Source organism: Phaenicophaeus curvirostris, chromosome 13 (assembly GCF_032191515.1).
Source record: "Phaenicophaeus curvirostris isolate KB17595 chromosome 13, BPBGC_Pcur_1.0, whole genome shotgun sequence".
In the NCBI taxonomy this organism is placed as follows: domain Eukaryota; kingdom Metazoa; phylum Chordata; class Aves; order Cuculiformes; family Cuculidae; genus Phaenicophaeus; species Phaenicophaeus curvirostris.
In genome coordinates this window covers 13,346,282-13,365,546 of record NC_091404.1, presented here as the reverse complement: position 1 = coordinate 13,365,546, position 19,265 = coordinate 13,346,282, and the positions used below count along the sequence as shown (strand labels likewise).

General features: G+C 43.1%; 2 protein-coding genes and 1 long non-coding RNA gene across 4 annotated transcripts in view; 1 reads left to right on the top strand and 2 right to left on the bottom strand.

The window, feature by feature from the left end:
• Nucleotides 1–1,674: 1,674 nt before the first annotated feature.
• LOC138726051 (protein FAM162B-like) lies at nucleotides 1,675–9,247 on the bottom strand. 2 transcript variants are annotated; one of them, XM_069867458.1, is made up of 4 exons: nucleotides 8,936–9,247; nucleotides 3,588–3,693; nucleotides 2,479–2,587; nucleotides 1,675–1,830 (listed from the first exon to the last, which is right to left on the bottom strand). In XM_069867458.1, exons 1-4 carry the CDS (start codon nucleotides 9,039–9,041, stop codon nucleotides 1,723–1,725), a joined length of 429 nt encoding a protein of 142 aa, XP_069723559.1. In that variant the 5' UTR covers nucleotides 9,042–9,247; the 3' UTR covers nucleotides 1,675–1,722. The 2 variants fall into 2 exon arrangements, with proteins under 2 accessions (XP_069723559.1, XP_069723558.1); XM_069867457.1 differs by lacking the exon at nucleotides 8,936–9,247 and adding an exon at nucleotides 4,664–4,940.
• The window catches only part of LOC138726052 (uncharacterized), a 26,511-nt gene continuing 12,284 nt past the window's right edge, over nucleotides 5,039–19,265 (top strand). The window contains exon 1 of the long non-coding RNA XR_011338345.1: nucleotides 5,039–5,116. This is a non-coding gene — a long non-coding RNA (uncharacterized lncRNA). The remainder of the gene's footprint in view (nucleotides 5,117–19,265) is intronic.
• Nucleotides 15,686–19,265, bottom strand: part of SLC6A14 (solute carrier family 6 member 14) — a 14,565-nt gene continuing 10,985 nt past the window's right edge. The window contains exons 11-14 of the mRNA XM_069867443.1: nucleotides 18,783–18,882; nucleotides 18,435–18,544; nucleotides 17,225–17,392; nucleotides 15,686–16,626 (exon numbers count right to left, since the gene is read on the bottom strand). Of these exons, the coding sequence (XP_069723544.1) occupies nucleotides 16,477–16,626; nucleotides 17,225–17,392; nucleotides 18,435–18,544; nucleotides 18,783–18,882 (528 nt within the window). The 3' untranslated portion in view covers nucleotides 15,686–16,476. The remainder of the gene's footprint in view (nucleotides 16,627–17,224; nucleotides 17,393–18,434; nucleotides 18,545–18,782; nucleotides 18,883–19,265) is intronic.

The following is a 19,265-nucleotide window of genomic DNA, read 5'->3' as shown; positions in this document are numbered from 1 at the left end:
TTATCAGAGGGATAAAGCTGCCCAACGACCACAGGCACAGAGATGGAGTCCCCGAGCCCAACAACTGCTGACTGCCTGCCAATCTTCAGCCCATCCTCACCAGCAGCTTGTCCGTGTAGTGACACTCCAACAATAAGTGGACATGATTTATGACACAATAAACCTCAGAAACCTAAGGAGGAGCTTCCAGTCCTCCTTGGAGCACAAGTGCAACTGCTCTGAGTAATAAACCTTAGTGTGATGCTCAGGACACTGCACAAATGCTGAATGTGGTTACAGCATTTGCAATCTCCTATGGCAGCCAGGGTAAGATAGCTGGGTTTTGTCACACCATATCCCTTGGCATTCTATGCAGTGCACCCATCTCCACCAGCCTGTCTAATGGGTCTTGACGGGTTACGGTTGCTGCACAGGACCGTCAGCACCCACAAATGTGAACTGGGGCCTGTCTTGAAGCATAATCACGGTGTGAAAATGAAATTTTAAATATTTCATTAGAATCATAGAATCACCAGGTTGGAAAAGACCTCTTGGATCATTGAGTCCAACCATTCCTATCTGCCACTAAACCATGTCCCTGAGCACCTTGTCTACCTGTCTTTTAAATACCTCCAGGGATGGTGACTCAACCACCTCCCTGCGTAGCTTGTTCCAGTGCTCAATGACCTTTCCTGTGATAATTTTCTTTCTTAGATTAGGATGAATCCCATCTGCTAAACATCAATCCAGAGAGTTTGGTGACAAATTAAATGAAGCTGTGAAGAGAATAATTTGTTTTAGATTTAATTGGACAGCCTTTTATTATGAATCAATGAACTATGATGATTTTAAAGAATCCACTTTTAGCAAACTATGTATTAACAGTTGCTCCTGACTAAAATCACAACTAAGCAAGTGCTAGAGAATTTTTACAGCAATAACTGCAAGTAAAAGATAAAAAACCAATGAGGTACAACAGGATGAGTGGTGCCTCCAGGCCAGGGTCCCTGTGTGGGGAACAGGTTCCCCAGACTGCCCTGCAGCAGCAAAACCACTGCACTATGTCCAAGCTACCACTCTACATCACTGACACCTCCTCTGGCCCAAGGCCCCTTTTGGCCCAAATCGGTCATCACAGTCTGCTCACATCCCTTCATCTTCCCAGCCCCTCTCAATACTCATGTTCCCCTTCTCCCCTACCCATGGGACCCCATGAGGGGCTGGGGAGGGAGAGGAGACAATGATAGCAGCTGGCTCAGAGGTAATGATAATTGACCTCTCTGTGCTGGCAAAACATATTTCAGACTCCTTTTTCCCCTGCCCTGGGTCACTTTGGCCAAGGCTGTTTGCCCTAGAGGCATTACACAGAATGAGACATTACAATATAGAGCCAAATCCTTCCTGGCTGCAAGGAAACAGCCCCATGGCCATACTGAGCATCAGCATCAGCACACAAAACCTCATCCTGATCTTGGGAGTCCGTATCCATCCTTCCCACACATCCCAGTTTAGAAGAGATTTCTGTATTTAGGTAGAAACCAGTGCCAAAGACCAGAGGACACAGAAGGGAGCTGCTGGAGTTTCCATAGGAGTCTCCCAGTTTGTATGGAACAGTTTTCAAGTAGTGAAATTTTTACTGTGAGAGTTTCAGTGAAAAGGATCCTAAGAGTTAAATGAAGACAGGTACACATGCCATGTGTGCAAATCACTTATTTCCTTCTGTTAAAAAAAATCTGTTCACAATCATTGTGGCTTCTCAACAGCTGCCTCCTGATCTTTCTCCACTTCAGCCCTCCATTTGGCCTTCTTCTCTACGTTCATCTTCAGCAGCGTGTGATCCCTTTTAGCAGCCTTGAAAAGAAATTATGAAAATCATTGCATGAACATATTTCCCACCACTGAATTCACCCACATTTTCACCACTTGATTTGACACCCCACTGCCCTTTTTGATATTTTGCAATGACAGAAATTAATGTGTTTTGCTGTTTTACCAGATTTTGCAGCTGTGATTAGCAGTGTAAATTGTTTACAGGTGAGCTGGGACATACAAGACAGGCTGGAGACTCCTTTTCCCCACCAGTAGTGTGGGAAGGAGCAAGTGTCACAACTCTTGATGGTCATGGGGCACACAGCTCAGGTGGGCAGGACCACTGGAGCCTCATGGCCCATGGGTGCTGGGAAGGACCAGGTGCTATTGACATTGTCTGAGCTACTCCACAACCTTTGGACAGGCCTCTTGCTGACATCCGTCATACAGATCATTGTACTGCACAGGTTTATGGCAAAGTGGGTCAGAAGGAACACATTAGATAGTAAATTTTGCTGCCACATGCCAATATTCTCTCTGGAGAATGGGGTGATCCAGATCCTGTGCAAATATTGCTTATATGGACTTATTCTCATATATATCTGTCACCTGGGCCATTATTTACAAAGAGAGCATAACTAGACCATACATTAAGTGGATCAGTTCTCTTCACCCAGAAGCAATACTCACTTCTTTGCCTGTGATCACCATGGCCAAACAGCCCAGCAAGGTCAGTGCAATCATGATGTAGCAAACCTTTATCCTGACTCTGTTCCTTGCTGCATCAAGGACTTCAGACCTGTGGAAGACAGAGCAGAGTTTCCATCCTGCAGCAGCATGTGTGAATTGAGATCATGGGGAGATGGGTAGTGAAACCTCAAATCTTTCATCAACTGCCTAATAATGTACAATGTGCTTCAGACTTCTCTTCCTGCAAGAGCTTAGAGGAGGACCAAAAAATTTAAGCTATAGGAGAAAGATTTAGCTGCCCTCCTACACAGGTGCAGTATTGCTACTCCCAACAGTCGCCAGTAACAACAGGCATAACAAATCCTGTCCTCCTGCCTTCTTTTATTGCATGTGAGAGTGAGCACCTGAAAAATGACAGCAACAGGAAAGTCTTAGCATCATGACAAAGGAATTATGAGGAATCCATCCTTGGGTGCTGCAGGGCAGGGTGTAGGGTGCTGCACAGCACAAGGAGACTCCGGGGTCATGCCTCCAGGGCCAGGCAAAAGCACCCTTGGTGGAATAAAAGCATGTGCATGACATCTGGGCTAAAAGCAATGCAGATTTTTTTACACAGAGAAGCAGAACAGTTAGTGGTGAAACCATAACCCAGACCTGAGTAACTTGTTGTAGATGTCTGCCAACAAAACTGTGTACAGCCCCAACTTCCTTCTAAACTGTATGCAACATTATTAGTTGCTAATTAGTAAAAATTTACAAAGCATGCAAAAACCCAAAATGGATGATATTGTGCTATGGTGACTTCCAAGTTACACAGCCACTTTTCATGCAAAACACGCTTTGGCTTAGTATGAAACTGGCTTAGTATGAAACTTATGATTTCTAAAACAAGTGAATCCACAGGGTATGACAATAATTCCATGCTCCCAAAGATCTGAGTTATTTTTGGACATCAGGAGCATCAGTCTCCGTCAGCACAGAGGATCACTAATCCTCACCATGCGAGCACACTTCTGAGCAATGCAAAGTGGGGTCTTAATCTATATGTTTACATCCAAAAGTATTCAGACCAAAAGAATTTAACAGCAGAAGAAAACGGGTCTACTTACGATATGTGCTTGGGAATGTCCTCCTCCCTTTTAAAGCGGCCTGCCCATACTAATACCTTTTTATCAAAATTCGTAGGCCTTCTGTCATTTTTGAGTGCTTTGTAACCTGTAAGAGATTTTTTAAAAGAAAACTATGAGCTAAGCTTAAAGAAGAAAAGAGGGAAAAAGCTGTCATTACAGGGGGAGAAGATTTGAAGTTCAGAATGGCCCTTTTGTGTTGTGAAAGCCAAGTGTGCCAAGTGCCTTGGCCCAGAGCCTGCTCGTGCATTCCAGGATGTGTGAGTGGCTAAAAAATCCCAGGTGTAAGACCCACAGGTAAATTTAGTCTCCTGCTTCTCTTACAGAGTGCCAGCGAGACCAGAACTACGTCTGAAATACCAGCAAGTGCCTTTATCGCACCTGCAGCAAGGAGTAGAATGGATCGCTGAAAGGACAGTCTCTATTCCAGGAAAGACAAGGGCAAAGCCCCACAGTGGAGACCCACAGCCTTCCCACAGGAACACAAGCAGCCCCATGCTGTCCAGATGTGTTAGGGTGATGAGGCTGCAAAGGCATGGCCAAGAAGAGGGGGTACAGATCGAAAAGAGAACCTGTATCCCTCCCAGGGAGCTTGCCCAGGTGGGAGTAGCCCATGCCACCTGTCTGCCAGGTAAGCCAGGGCACTGCCCGTCACAAGCACACACAGTTGTGGATACCACCTGGCAGGGAGCATCAGGGGGAGCAGAGGGTGCAAGTCTACTGCTTGCTTTAGCCCTGCATGCGTGGAGACGTGCATCAGTCCTCCTCAGTAAACCTGGCAGCTGGGCACAAGAAGGAACTAATTAACAGGTTCCCTGACATGAACTATCAAGTCTGTATTTACTGCCATAGAAGGAAGACTTTTTAAAATAAAAAACTGTGCACTGGGTTAGCCAGAGCATTCAATTACATCTCAGGAGCATTTGTAACCCCAGGAGACTCAGCACTGCATTAACACAACCACAAGCAAGAACAGGGGTCATTTTTTTGCCCTGTCATGCAAATACCCTTTCCCTCGTGCTGCAGCACACAACAGCAACCAAAGCCTTTCTACCCACCTGGATTAGCCGTCTGCAAAGCCGTGTCCTGAGCGCCCTTCACTTTGTCACTGATGGCTTTGGTGGGATGCAGGACTGGCCGAGCCACTGGCCGCCACAGCCTGGGGCTGCACCCCAGCAGCCTCCCCAGCATCCCACCCCAGCTGCCACCGGGCCACTTGCCTTTCCGCTGCCTTGGGAGCACGCAGGGGGACTGGCAGGAGCCCAGGAGGCTGCTTCTAGGTGTTATTAACTAACATAAAACTACCTCTTCCTGTAAGAAGGGAGTAGCATGCATTTCCACTCTGGTTGCCAACAGTTTTTGCTTACGTCACGATGACTAGTTAAATTTATCGCCTGTGTTTACCCAAGTGACAGACCTTCTGAGTGAGGCAGGCAGAGATCACCACTGCGGCAGCTCACGCCCAGCCCTGGCTCTGCCCAGACTCTCCATCCCAGGAACCCAGGATACCAGTGGGTATTTACATTATTTTCTCAGTCCTTACTATGGCAGAACTAAAATAGAACAGGGTGTTACATTTTGTCAAAGATAGGCTTAGTGAGTGCTAATTGGCACAGCCAGGCAAGCTGTTAAGAGTTTTTAATTGTTCTCATCTTAAAAATAATCTTGCAAATCAGTTGTGTTAAACAGAACTTTTGAAGAGGAGCAGCCTTTCCCCTGCCTCAGAATCATAGAATGGTTGGAAGAGACCTTAAAGATCATCTAATTCCAACCCACCTGCCACGGGCAGGGACACCTCCCACAGACCAGGCTGCTCAAAGCCATCCAACCTGTCCTTGAACACCTCCCGGGATGGGGCAGCCACAGCTTCCCTGGGTAACCTGGGCCAGAGCCTCCCCACCCTCATTATGAAGAAATTCCTCCTTATGTCTAGTCTAAATCTTCCCCTCTCCAGTTCATACCCATTGCCCCTAGTCCTATCATTACACGCATTTGTAAAAAGTCCTTCCCTAGCTTTTTTGTAGGCCCCCTTCACGTACTGGAAAGTCTCTATAAGGTCAAGCTCCTCACCAATCAGCACCTCCAAGTACTTCTCTGCAGGGCTGCTCTACCAGAATATTTGTGTTTTGGTGGAAGGAAACCAAAGCCAATGTTTGTGGCTATAACAGCAGATGGGAAGTCCATCTCACATCAGACAGTAAACTTTCCTGGCAAAGAAATCTATTTCAAATATATTTCAGAGTTAAATCAGTAAACTAAGAAATTATGTCAAAACCCTTCAGATGATGTAGTATATGTCAGCCAGTAAAATTGTCATTGAAATATATCAGCGTGTATAAAGTATTTGCCCTCTTTGAATTCAATCTCCACCAAGTCAAGATAGCGTTGATATTTTCCACAACATCAGCTATTCTAACCAGAGGAATAACCAAAACCAATATTGTTTCATCACTTCAACATTTATCCTGCACTTTACACAAAATTCTGCCTGATGGGTCAGGAAATGGAAATGCAAAATACTTGTCTTGTTTGGAGCATTGGGGTATTTACTCTCCTTAGACATATGAGGCTCTAAAGCTGATTTGCAACTGAAGAAATAAATTCCATTTGAAAGCAAAGAAGCAGTTGCCAAAAGGAAAATTTTCAGAACTATTTAGTAATACTATCAAATGCAATATTGCAGATAATCAAAGTGTGTCTAAGAGCAACGGGAGGAACTGCGAGGGAATAGAGCTCGGGATGTTGGCAAGGGTATTCTTTAAAGGCTGAGAGGATGAAAGATGTGAGACAGATGCGGCTCCAGCTACCCAGATCCTGGCCTCAAGGAAAAACTTTGCCATTTATAGAGGCATTTTATATTTTTTTGAGAAAACAAAGTTCTGAGGAAAGAAAAAACTTGCACCAATGACAAACACATATTTTCCTTTTTCATGAAAGCTCCACAGCGCATCTGGATGTAACACAATGTGTTTAGCTTAATATGCTTATAATTTGGTAAAGCAATTAAGATCCATTTCTAGATTAGAAACCCATACAGAAAATAAATGATGGTTTGAGCTTCCAGCTGCAAACAAGACCTGCAAACAAGCAGAAATTGGTGGATGTGATTAAGCTGGAAGAAGTAGAAGGGAAATCTGGTAAAGTAATTTAGGATATTTGTGTCCAGCCCAGGATTCCCCTTTGAGATGATGGGCATGAGGAGGAGGAAAAGTGCATTTATAGCATGAAGTTTATCAGGCTTAGCACCCTGGAGCATCCCCACAGGCCCTTTTCTCACCTTGCAATTCAGTGGGAAACGGTTGTACACCCAGACATCTCTCACTCCCCAAGCCGGGTGGGCAGGAGGGGTTGGGGGGTAGTGGATGGGATGTGCTGCAATGATGCTTACACTGCATTTGGACACTCACATTGCACTTGGAGCCACCCAACCCCACAGGGAGCCTGACTGTAGAGAATTTTCGCTTTATAGATACTCTCCAAAGTCTTTATTGCGTGAGTCTTTATATCGTGTATGATTAGGGATACAAAGAGGGAAAAAAAAGAACATTTTTATCTCTTAGTTTCTCAAATGCAGAGAAAATTTTGGGCTTTTCAGGCCTCCAGTGCTTATCCACCTAGAGGTTGCCAATTGTTTCCTTTAGAAGACACGTCAGCTAACAGCTGTATTAATCTTGTCTGCTGTGAGAAAAAAAGCTCTTCAGGATTTATTATGCCAGCATTTAGAATGCAAAGACACAGAGGCCCTCATGAAACCACACGGCAGCCAGTTATTCCTGAATTTTGTTTGTTTCTCTGGCACAGTGAATGCTTAATGTCAGGGAGAATTTTACTGCAGTGCATGAAAACTAATAAAAAGCTACATACACTACTGCATTAGGAAATCAAGCTTTTCCTTATATATGTGGATCTCTCTCTCTGGCCCACAGCATCCCGAATCCTTTCCTGAACAGCAGACAGATAAGACCTTGAGCCTTGTGTGCAGCTAGATGGCCTTAGTCCTCCCTAGAGATGTTTTGAGCCCAGCCCAGTACATGCACGTCCCCCACTGCCCAGGTTACAAAACATCCCCAGGAGGCTCATCCATTCACTCCCCAGCCAAGCCATCACTCGATACCCATTCGTGACTCATTGACAAAATACAACCATTATTTCATGACCATTACACTCGCAGGCAGGGTGTTTCCTGTGTAGAAGTATCAAGATGTCCACAGAAGAAGAATTGGCAAAACTAGGCTTAAAGTAACATCTTATTCTCCTCCCACATCCTTTTGCCAGCTCCTCAGCAAGCCGTAACTCACACACTGACTGTACAAACGTCCTCCAGGCTTATTCTGACCCTCACTGCAAGGAGAGAGCACAGATCTGAAGGTTTTTGAGTTACAAAGGAGCAGGCTACCTCAGAGAGCAGAGGATTGTTCACAGCTACAGTGGTGGTACAGACTCCTGACATTTCTGTTTTCTGTGTAACAGGAATTTGTAGTTGTAACACTTGCTGCACACTGGTGCCAACACTGAAGGTGGAAAAGTAAGCACAAAACCTCACAGGACTCTATCCCACCTCTCCATTATTTTCATACCCCTTCTGCTACCTCAGACTCTGCTCTTACAGCTGACTCTGCAGCAGGGACTAGCAGCCAGTCATCCTACCCTCCCTAAAAGTACACAAAAACCTTCAGAGTACTGGAACAGAAAGGCCACAATGTAAAATCCATTGCTTTTTGATTTCTAACTGACTTTATATTGTTATTTCCAGTACCTTAGTTCTAATTATTGTCAGTCTACAACAATGAGAAACTTGCACTTGGGTTCTCTTCACCTGTTTTTCTGTTTTCAGTAGCCACAGGAACAAAAAAAAGTTTATCTTTCCAGAAACCCTAGGCTCCTGCACATCTATTTACATATACTGATTATTATTTGTAAGATTACACAAGAAATTTATTTTAGTCATATACACAAAAGGGTTCATAGGAGTATTCAAACAAAAAAAAATACTACTCTCTAAAGTTGTTTTCATGTGCAGTGTCCTCAGAACCAAATGGCTTTCCATCACACTCTGGTTTGCATGCCATGCAAACTTTTTACATGAGGGCTGTGATGAAGAGCAGAAGATAATCTTATCTTTAAATTCTTTGCCTTCCCCCCATCTAATTAAACATGCGCCAGAGTTCTGTCTTGGTTCCTAGACGAGATAAACAAGCAACCCTGGATGGGCTTGTGGCTCATGAAATTCTAAGTGAGTCAGGAAATATTCCTTCACACAACTGTGTATTCTCCAGCAGTGCAATTTAACACAGCAAGAGCAATGAATTGCTTTGAAATGTCTCACCCACCTGCAGACTTCCAGCCCAAGAGCCCATCCCTCCTCTCTAGGGTCCCCAGGGAGCAGAACTCCCAGGGCTTCAGTTCTCTCTGGGAGGTAGGTAACATCCTTCCCATATCAGGAAATCAACTACCCTACAGAAACCTAAATGCAGACTCCAAGAAACTAAAAGCTCTTTAACTATTTCTCACCATGGCCAAGTCAAATCAAGGAAAGAGTCACAGCATCTTATAGCCAGACTCAGAGGGTTTGTAAAGAGCTCTGAAAACAAGCACCAGCATGAGGCTTTAATCACTTCAGGACACTCAGATTAATTTTTCTATAATCTTGAGTGTTATCAATAAAATGAGGCATCTGCTAAAAGAAAGCAGTGACAATGAAGGAGTCTTTCCCCTCCTTGAGCTAAACTTCAGCTTTGCTTTAGAAAAAATGAAATGAGGATTTCTCTATCCAGTTACTAAAAAGAACCTGCATTTTCTACCAATATTATGTCCGTTCCTCCAAATTTGATAGTATCACTACAATTTGAAAAATCCTGCCTAGCAACCACAAATAAGACATTAAGCCAAGCTACTTAAAAAAAAACCCAACAACACAGGAACCACAAACAAACAAGTGCACAAAACCCCAAACAAGCTGGTAAATCTTGCTTAATTGAAACCCCATGAATGATCTGGCATCAGTCTCTTAATAGGGTAAGGTAATTGGTGTAACACACTCAATATTGTCTACAACAGGAGCAGTAATTTCCTCCAGGTGGGTCTGACATGCCCTTGGTACAAAGTGCAGGGTTTATAACAGCTGGTGTCAGAAGGACAAAGCTCACAGAAGCAAAACAGAAGTTAGTCATTGCTCTGGCAAAGCCCCAGTATGACCTTTCCAAAGGTTTGGAATGATCATACAGAAATGTGGGGTGGCAGCCTAAGTCCAGCTTCATCAGGGATGAGCAGCCAGATGCAAGCAGCAAAGATCCCAGAAGCCATGGGAAATCCTCCAATTTGTTCAGGGTGATGTGATGAAATTACAGCTTTTACAACCAAAGAAATTAATGCATCAATGAGGTTTGCCCTAGGCCTCTGGTTTCTGGAATAATGCACAACTGGACCATAGAGCAAAAAATGTGCAAAATCCTGAAAGGAAAACAAATCCATCAGAATCCTAACAATTTACATTTTGACTCAGAGTCTGGAGAACCATTTAATTTAAACTTTTCCCACACCTGTTTCCCCAGCTGAGTCTAAGAAACACACTGACAAGGACAGAGTCGTTCGCTTGTCACTTAACGATTTTCTTTCCTGAGAAAAATTGTATTGTCTTCAAAAACAGACGTATTTAGAATTTTTTCAGTCCATTAGTCAATAGTTTAGGGAAAATGGAAACCTCATTTTAAAAGACTGAACAATTCTTTGCACAAATGTCTTTTTTCCCCCACTTGTTTTAATATTTAAGGATGACTTACGATTTTTTGAGCTTCTGTAGAGAAGTCGTGTACCATTGATCAGACCAATAAGCCTGCAGAGATCATTACAAGCCCTTGCACTGTGGGGTCAAATTTCCCCTTTTAGTGCCTGGTTGAACGTGTATATAATCAATACAGTTGCAAATGTATCCCAGGTAACACAGTGGGAGGAACTACCCTGGGGACGGTTTGTCCCAGCAATGCACACCCCAGGAGTCCATGACAGAGATGGGTACCTCCTCAAATTTATGAACTGTGTCTTGACAAACCCTCTAAAGAGACCATAAAACTCTTCCAAACACTCTTGGGTGAGACATAGCCTACTGGTAGGAGGAGAATTACTCCCAGCAGCTTTTATATGACCAAAGGGACCATTAGGGAAATGCATTAGGAGATGCATTTCCCTAATGCAGCAGGAGAGTGAAAATCTGTCACACAGGGCTTTGTATAGTGGTCAGAAGCTTTGAAGAAACAGCTTTATCGTGCTTCCTTGTTGAAATCACTGGCTAGATCTGCTGCGCTCTTAGGCACTGGCTCCTGCACACCAGTGCAGGGCTTAGACTTGGGCTAGTGACTCCTCTGCTTCTTGTTTGTACATCCTACATAAATAGGACTTCACTTCTACAATAACACAAAGCTGTCCTGCATTTTCTGGACTCTGTGTCATGGAAACATCAAGCCATTGCAATGAGCTGTCTTACTTAAAAAGGACTTTGTTCAAGAATAAAGCTTATCATAGATATATAACATGTTTCCAGTGTGGTACCTACATTAGGTGATCAGCTCTTGTTTGCTTAGAATTCAGCAAAATGTGTCTCACAGGTACAAATGCTATGCTAGGAGAGCTGGATATTCTGAAAAAAGGTAAATTGGAGAATGAAGTGGCTGAAGTGGGAATGGTGCCACTTGTTTCACATAGAGGTTAGCGAGAAGAACATATAGGAAAACTGAATGACCTCAAGAGCTTATGTTGTAGAAATGGGATAAAGAGCATGGAGTGTAAGGTCATCTCTTTGAGGCTAAGGATGAGGATTTCTGGCTGCATTTAACTTACAGTGATACCAGGCTGCCAAGCGGGCGCTGCTGTGGAAAAAGCAGGTGAGATGCTAAGATGTACAAGTAAAGCTATTCAAGTAGGGAGAAAAAAGTTCCAGTTTCCTCATGTGAGATGTCTGTAATAGCCTCCACTGCTCTAGTTACTCAAGAAGAAAAAGAACAAAGGAAGAAATGAGAGGAATGTGTATTTTTCTTGGCTAGCCAGTTACAAACGGAGAAAATCCTGGAAGGTATCTCTCTCAGAAACTCAGTGCCAGAGAAGAAGGGCAGTTACATAGGCTAAATCACAGCACTGATACCTGAACAAAAGGTATAAGCTGCTCATGACGGTTGCCAAGGGCTTCACCTTTCCTGGTGTTGTTCCCTGCGCTATTCAGTAAAGGGCAGGGGCTGTCTCCATCCTCAAATTAGCTAACGAAGCACACGTGGTAATGCAGCCAGGCCACACAGCTCACCAGGCTGCTGCAGCACTGCTGGGAAAGTTAACTTTGGGCCATAACTGCACAGTCATTAGTGTTTACAAAACAAGTTTCCAGGGAAGCAAAATTACACACTGAGGAAATAATAAGCAGCAATGTAATCAGATGTGAGAGGGAGATCATTTCATTACCTGAACCAGGCCTCATTTTTCAACATTTCCCTGGCAAGAGCTGATACATGCAGGGTAATGAATCTTAGCACTGTGGACGAGCAAGAGGAGTGCTGGATCAGTGCTGTCGCATGTTAAGCAGGACCACAGAATCCAACTTTCAGCTAAATGTCCAAAAGATGAAATATGAACTCATCCATTGCAGCACTGCAGTGAGATGAGAGAGGGGGTTTACTCACTGCTGATTTGATCTTACAGAGTAACTCTGGCTGTGAGACTGCCGTGGCTCTTATCTAGCATACAGGAGTGAACTGAACTCAAAACACCCCAAGAATACTAGGAGATCTACCTCGTGGTCTGCTTACACTGTTGGTAGGTGCAATGAGCAGAGTTGGTTATTTAGGGAAAACCTTCCACGACCAACAGCATCAGCTGGAGGCTTCCCAGACTGTCCTGACAGTTCAATGTCATCCCAGGCCTGGCTGTGACATAAGAAAGACAAGAACAGAGAAAGAGGGAACAGCACCAGCACAGAAAAAACACAGTAGCAGGACATCTCCTCGTTTACGGTGGCCCTCCGGCTTCAACAGTGAAGTTCCCCATGGGCTACGATGGCCATTCCTCCCTTTAAAACAACCCAAGGAAACAACAAATTCGCAGTATACAGATATTTAAAAAAAACTAACAAACTATGCTAAATAAGCCATTAAAAAAGGAGAGAAAACCTCTTTAACATAAATGAGTTCTCAGATTCTCAAAGACCAACTCTGTATTTTCCACTACTTTCTGCATACTTCACAAGCAATGCGTGCCCCAAATTTCATATGAAGCACCAGAACATTTGGCAAGGCTCCTCTGGAAGAAGCTAAGACACTAACAGCCAACAGAAGGTGAAAAACTATTCAGAGGAACACGCATGTCCTGACATTACAGGGAAATGCTGCCCTCATCTGTCTTCCAGCGACAGGTTCTATTTTCTAGCTTACCGTGGCCAAACCACTCATCACTTCCAGAATGAAAAGGTGACTCTGTTGTTGCAACCAGCTCGGAAGTCTGTAGCTGGACCCTCATTTGTACTGGAGCCATTAAGCAACACTTTCGACAGTAAATGGAGTTGATATGTTGCTGCAATGGAGTTTAAATGTAGAAATACCTTGATTCTCTGTATTGAAGATAGTGTCTTGGCCCAGAAGTGACTAGCTTATACATTCTAGAACTAAAACTGACCACTGGGGTTCAGCAAGAGCAGAGTAACCCCTGCTGCTGCTCTGATTTGTACCCCAGCGCACTGGGCAGCAATTTGGGGATCTATATGCCTGCAGCCAAGCCTGTTAAGGAAAGCCACAGAAAACAAGGCTAGTTCGCCTCTTTCATCTCCAGTGAAAGCACATTTCAAACACCACCTATAGTCCTCAGTAAGGTGAAATGAAGGAGAAATTGAAAACGCATTCATATTTCATAAAAGTATAAGGTTTGAAGTCAGAAAATTACATCTTAATAGATGAAGTACAGCACTAGCCAGTTCTATACAGTTTTCCAGCTTCTATCATAACTGCAGTTTTCTGGCCAGCAAGATACTCTCTAGTGCTAGCGCAGAAGGAATCACCATCCCACAGTGACCAACCCCACCATCTGGATGCTCCTAGCAGAGGCAGAGCATCCTCTGTACTGAACTCTCATTCACAGAGAGAATCGCTGCATTTCTCATCACCGTGAAGCGGTGTTTGTCTTGCGGCAATGGCAGTTTTCAGAGAACTGAAGAACTGCATGGGAGGTCACAACATTACTATGAATTACAAAATGAGCCCCAGGGGTTGCACACATGTCCTGTCCTTTGCTGGATAGCCTCCCATGCCTGATGGCCCTGGTGGCAGTGGCTCTTGGCCAAGGCTTAGCTCAGCGACTGAGTGTTCTCATTCTGCAAGGTCAGCGACAGGAAGGTTAGAGCCTTGCATGCCTGTTTTAATTGGGTTTTTTTCTATTGTTATTTTTTCCTTTTTCTTCCTTTCTTCTTTGTATCTGCTTTAGGTGGTGGTGGTGAAGATTAGCTCTCTGCTTTCTTGCAAACCCCATGATCATCTTCTAAAGAGAATTATCTTTCTTTATTTTTATTAACACTGGTGGCAAAAATTTATCCTTCCCAGGAAGGGGAGCATACGTCATTGGTGTTTGCTACTTGTTTCACATGGTAGAGCACAGGCTCATCACACTTTCCCTGCTTTTTGGGTGCAGTAAGAAAGTCTGCACCAGAAGAAGTTCTGCTTTCCCTATTGCTTGAGAAGAAATAACAAATGTCTGGAATGCAGGAGATTGTGCACTACAGGGAGACATCCAGATGAAACTGTTTATGCTCTGTTGAATGTATGCTCTGTTTATGTCTGGCAGAGCATGCATAAGAGAAAATTCAATAAGTTTCTCTTGGCAACAATCTGCATTTTCTTGTAAATAAGTTTGCAAATACGAATCAGCTAGTCCAAGGTTTGCTCTCCAGGACAGCTGGATCAAACCAAAGGTTTTCTAACCACCTCAAGGATCTCTCTCACTCATTACTTGACTAACTTCTCTTTCCAACACACCATCCCTTCCCAGGTATGAACCGCTGCCCACTTTGGCAACTCCAATGGATGGTGTATTCAGAGATAAGCAACAGCTTTGCAGCTCAGCCTCCCTCCTGCTCCCAGTCTTTCTGCACAAGTGCCAGTGACAGCACTGCTTTCTGATGGTTTGTGGCTAGGCCATGACTCTAGAGCAGCTAGAGTACACCAAAGGAGTCCTCTTCACGAGCTTCTGCTACAGGCTCTAATCTTACAGTCCTTTTTATATATTCCCATTCTACTTTCAGTATTTTCTGGGCCTGCTCCTAAACAGGGCTATTGTACTAGATCCTAACTTCTATACGAAAAGCCTTTCTGGAGATTGAATCTTTCCAGTTCAGTCTCTCAAAGTCTTAGCATCACAGAAGAGTTGATGATACTTCCCACCAACTACGTCCCCCAATGCCATTCAAAGGGATAAATCTCATTTTCCAGCTCCAAAACCATTAAAAACAGAAAATGACATTTTATTTGCCGTAAAGTGTTGATTTGTGACAAAAAACACCAGTATAAAACATATACCAAGGTATGCAGCTTGGGCAACAAGCCACTATCCACATTCCTTCCTGTCCAGGAGTGACGATGCCCTGAGAGGAAGTGACAGCTGGGAACCCTGCTGCATTGTTCCCAAGGAACCATTATCACAGTCACAGAGAGACATTCCTCATCACACAAAATACATTCATTCAATCCACGGGTCTTTCTTCCTTTATCAAGAATTCACTTGTACTGGGAGTGAAGGCAGGTTCTTTTAACCCACCAGTACCTAGGTAGACTATAAGTCTGTGTTCCCAAATACATTATAAACCTCCTAACTTTTCAATAATCTCATGATTTCAGCAATTTTTAGAGTAATAGCACTACAAGACAACTGTAACCCTCACTTGGGGTTCTGCTCCTTTTGGCTCTACGATAACACTGAATCTTTAAAAAGCACTTTGGATCTCCTTTGGAAGGGAAAAGCCAAGCTTAGTAAAAGATGCAGAGAACAAACTGATAGGTAAAGCCTTACTGTAAGAGAACAGACAAATCAGAAATCAACAGTTACTATTTCGTTCTGCAGGTCCTAATGACAGAATATGGAAACACAGAATTTTTAAATTATAGACAGAGGGATGCTGAGCATGGGGCACAACACAGGAGGTGGCTTTTGGGGGATCCCAAGGGGAATAACGAGAAATAAAGAGAAGTCTGTTTTTCATCACTTTAAGGCCTTATTTTCTTCAGTGGCAATTTTTCACCTCTCAATATTTAGATGCACAGAGAAAACACACACACACACTACTCAACATCAAATCCTGAGCAGCCTCACAGCACTGAGCAAGGCTTACACAGAGTAAAATTATTCCTGTTCCCTGAGCTACAGTGCCAGGCAGCAGCACATCCATTCACCTCTCTGCTGACTGCACACCACTGCGGATGGCAAAGCACAGCAGAAAGTACTAACTGCCCATAGCACTTCAAGGCACGCAAGCATAGCACCTTTTTTATCAATTTTCCTGTTGCTGGGGAGCACCAGAATGTGTCTTTATTCTCTTCCATACCTGTATCTGCAGCCCAGCTGGACACCGGTTGAATGGGGTTAAGCATGCCCAGTCCCTCAGCCTGGGGATCCTGCAACACATTTTCCTGACCTCTCAATCGAAATATCTCAGGAGAGCTCAGTATTTAAATTACGTGTTCTTCCCCAAACATACAGCAATAAAAATAAATAATAGAGCTCACTTTCCCTTGGGGTTTGGGCTTTGAAGGGCAGAATGTTGATTTGCTTATTGTTGTTGTTTTGCATTGTCACTTTCTAATAGTTAAAGGGGAAAACCACATGTTAAAAATCTGTCATCCAAACGACCATCTCATTGTTGAGTATATACGAAGGCAGACACAGTAGGAATCTCGTGTTCTTTTTCCTTTTCGGGATCTACAACATGGCTGTATCTTTCTCCTCGGTGACATGCCAGGTAGGGGCCCCAGTTTGCACTGGGTCTGCAGCAGCTTACAATGCGCTGGAAAGCAAAAACAAGAGCTGTTAAGACTTACCTTAGTCTAGACTATTTTTAAAGTTCTATAAAGCTGTAACTCTAGATATGCCCTGCAACTCAACAAACAGCAAACAAATCACCAACGTTTTTCAAAACCATTCCAAATGTCTTTGGGTTCAGTAGATTCTGGACAGTGAAACCAAAGAAGCAGGGAAAGCTGTGACCAACAGGACTCTTTGCCAAAGATTGGCAAGAAGAGCATAGCTTGGATCTTGCACTTGCTGTTTCTGTGTTGAATTGGAAGCAAAACTCTAGGAAATTATATGAAGATAGAAAGTGATAGAAATTCTTCACAGATTTTAAAGCAAGAACAAAAAAACCTATGAATATCACCCTTGAATGTGTGGATGTCCTTCCAGAGAATTAGAACTTGTCTTCTTTTTAGAACATAGTGGGGTAAATTTGCCTCTTGAGCAACTAATAGAGATATGTTTCAGTCTACAAGTCCAATTAATGAACACCTCAAAGTACTGAACATGTTTTTGTGATGAGAGCAGAGGAGTTCCTGATAACGCCAAATAAAGCAAGATTTGAAGTTATGATTGCTTTTTTGTGTCCTTACCTGACAAAGGTTTCCTTCAGCTTTAACTATTTTTAGAACAGCGACGACGGGAATCCAGATGACACAGAAGATAATCATGCACCAGCCAACAGCAGTTCCCCAGGCTGGGTATGGTACCGAGCCATAAAAGGGAGGTGAAAATGTGACAAAGGACCAGACCAAAATTGCCTATAGAAATGGCAAAAAATATTCAGAAAGAAAGTCAGATTTCCAGCTAACTTGAACTTGCACCATAATTCCAAGTTTGTTAAAAAAGGTGGAGGGGCTATCTACAAATCCTGCACAGTTCCTGCTTGCTTTCTGAGTGTGAGAATGGTTGTGCAGGATTTGGGCCCAAGAGTAACACTGAAGGACAGGGCTGAAAGACACCATTGCACCCTAACACTTTAAGTATAGACGTATTTAAGCAGAAGTCGATGTCTGTGTTCTGTTGAAATGTTATGTTGGGGAATCTATGTTGTTGGATGAGCCCAGTACCTTTCTCTGTATGTCTTATATGTTCCCAGATTCTTTTATTTACAGGAATACAGTAAATAATCTAAGATTCTTCACATTCTCTCTAACATTGGCAAATACTGCAGCAGAAATAAGATATTTTAGGAGCAGCACTTTCTAAACAGCAGTCTGGACAGATTAAAGGTAATGTGCTAGCCAGAGTGACTTGACACTGTTCTGGGATTTGGGATGTTAATGAATTCTCTCACAAACATGTAATTCAAAGATCTACAGTCAAAATTAGAAGTACGGGAGTAATGAAAAATACAAGATGCACATAACAGGACGCCAAAGTCTATTAGATAGGGGAACAGCCAGATTTCTAAAGAGCAAACCAAAGCCAAGGATCTGTCCTGAAAATGAGATTTCCCTCAAAGGGGGAAAAAAACTAGGTTCTCAAAACATTTTCTCACAGTCTGAAACGAAGATAATCCAACTGTTAAAATGGACAATCTGGTTGCTCTGTGTTACTCCTGAGAGTTTAGACTCAGTTCACTACCAACTGATCTGAAGGTCCAGGCTCTCTTGGACAAGGCCCAAGGAGGAATGGAACATATCACAAAGTATAGATAGCACATAGTTTGCTTCAGTGGCACAGCTACACCCCAACTTTCTACATACAGCCTAAGCATACAACCCTGAATCTTCACTTGAAAAACCTCTTCAATATCAAACTAAGTTCTGTAACACTAACACAATTGTTATCTCCACTCACCATTAATAGAGCAGGAGTAACGAAAAACCAGCATATTCTCCACCACAGCCAGAATAAACAGCTCTTCTTTCCAATCATCATTTCAATGTCCTCAATGAACCTGTTTCCTCCTGTTGAGAGACAATTGTAGGGTGCATTGTAAAGCAGATTCCTCCCTTACAGGTGTGGTTACTTAAAAGGGGTTGAAGAAACGCAGTTGTCAAGGTCAGTTTCTCCAGTTCGGTAGTAACAGTTTAAGCTTTTCTGTCAGTTAAGTTATAAATGCTTTATTGTGGTAATTAGTGTTTAATATACACCGTGCCTGGGAGTGTATAGTCCAATCATGGATTTTCAATGCAAGTAATTTACCGTAAATGTAGACGATGCCTATTATCTCCAAGACAGCTGCAATAAGGATTCCCCATCCAGCACAAAAGTGATCTATTAGGTTAACCCAGTAAATTCCTGCCTATAGAACAAACAATAAAAAAGTAAAAATTAACCCAGTCCCAGTAACACCTTTATGCAAATAAATTAAGTTGCATTGTTCAAGCCGGTTTAACTAATCACCAACCCTGAGGTTTTTATATTTCCAGTTCTCTAGGTTAAGTACACGTCAGTGAACATAATTTCCGTGTCAAGTTGAAATGCACACCTGACAAAATACTGTAGATCTCTACTTCAATAACGAGACAAATGTATATGCAGAGTATATATAAACAGCTGAGAGCAAGATTTAAACTTTGAACTTACAGTATTAAAGCTGATGCTGAAGTTTTAATACTGAGCTACAGCAACAGCTATAGCAGTTATTAGTTCTGGTAGGCTTGTATAAACATGTAAGTTTTCAAC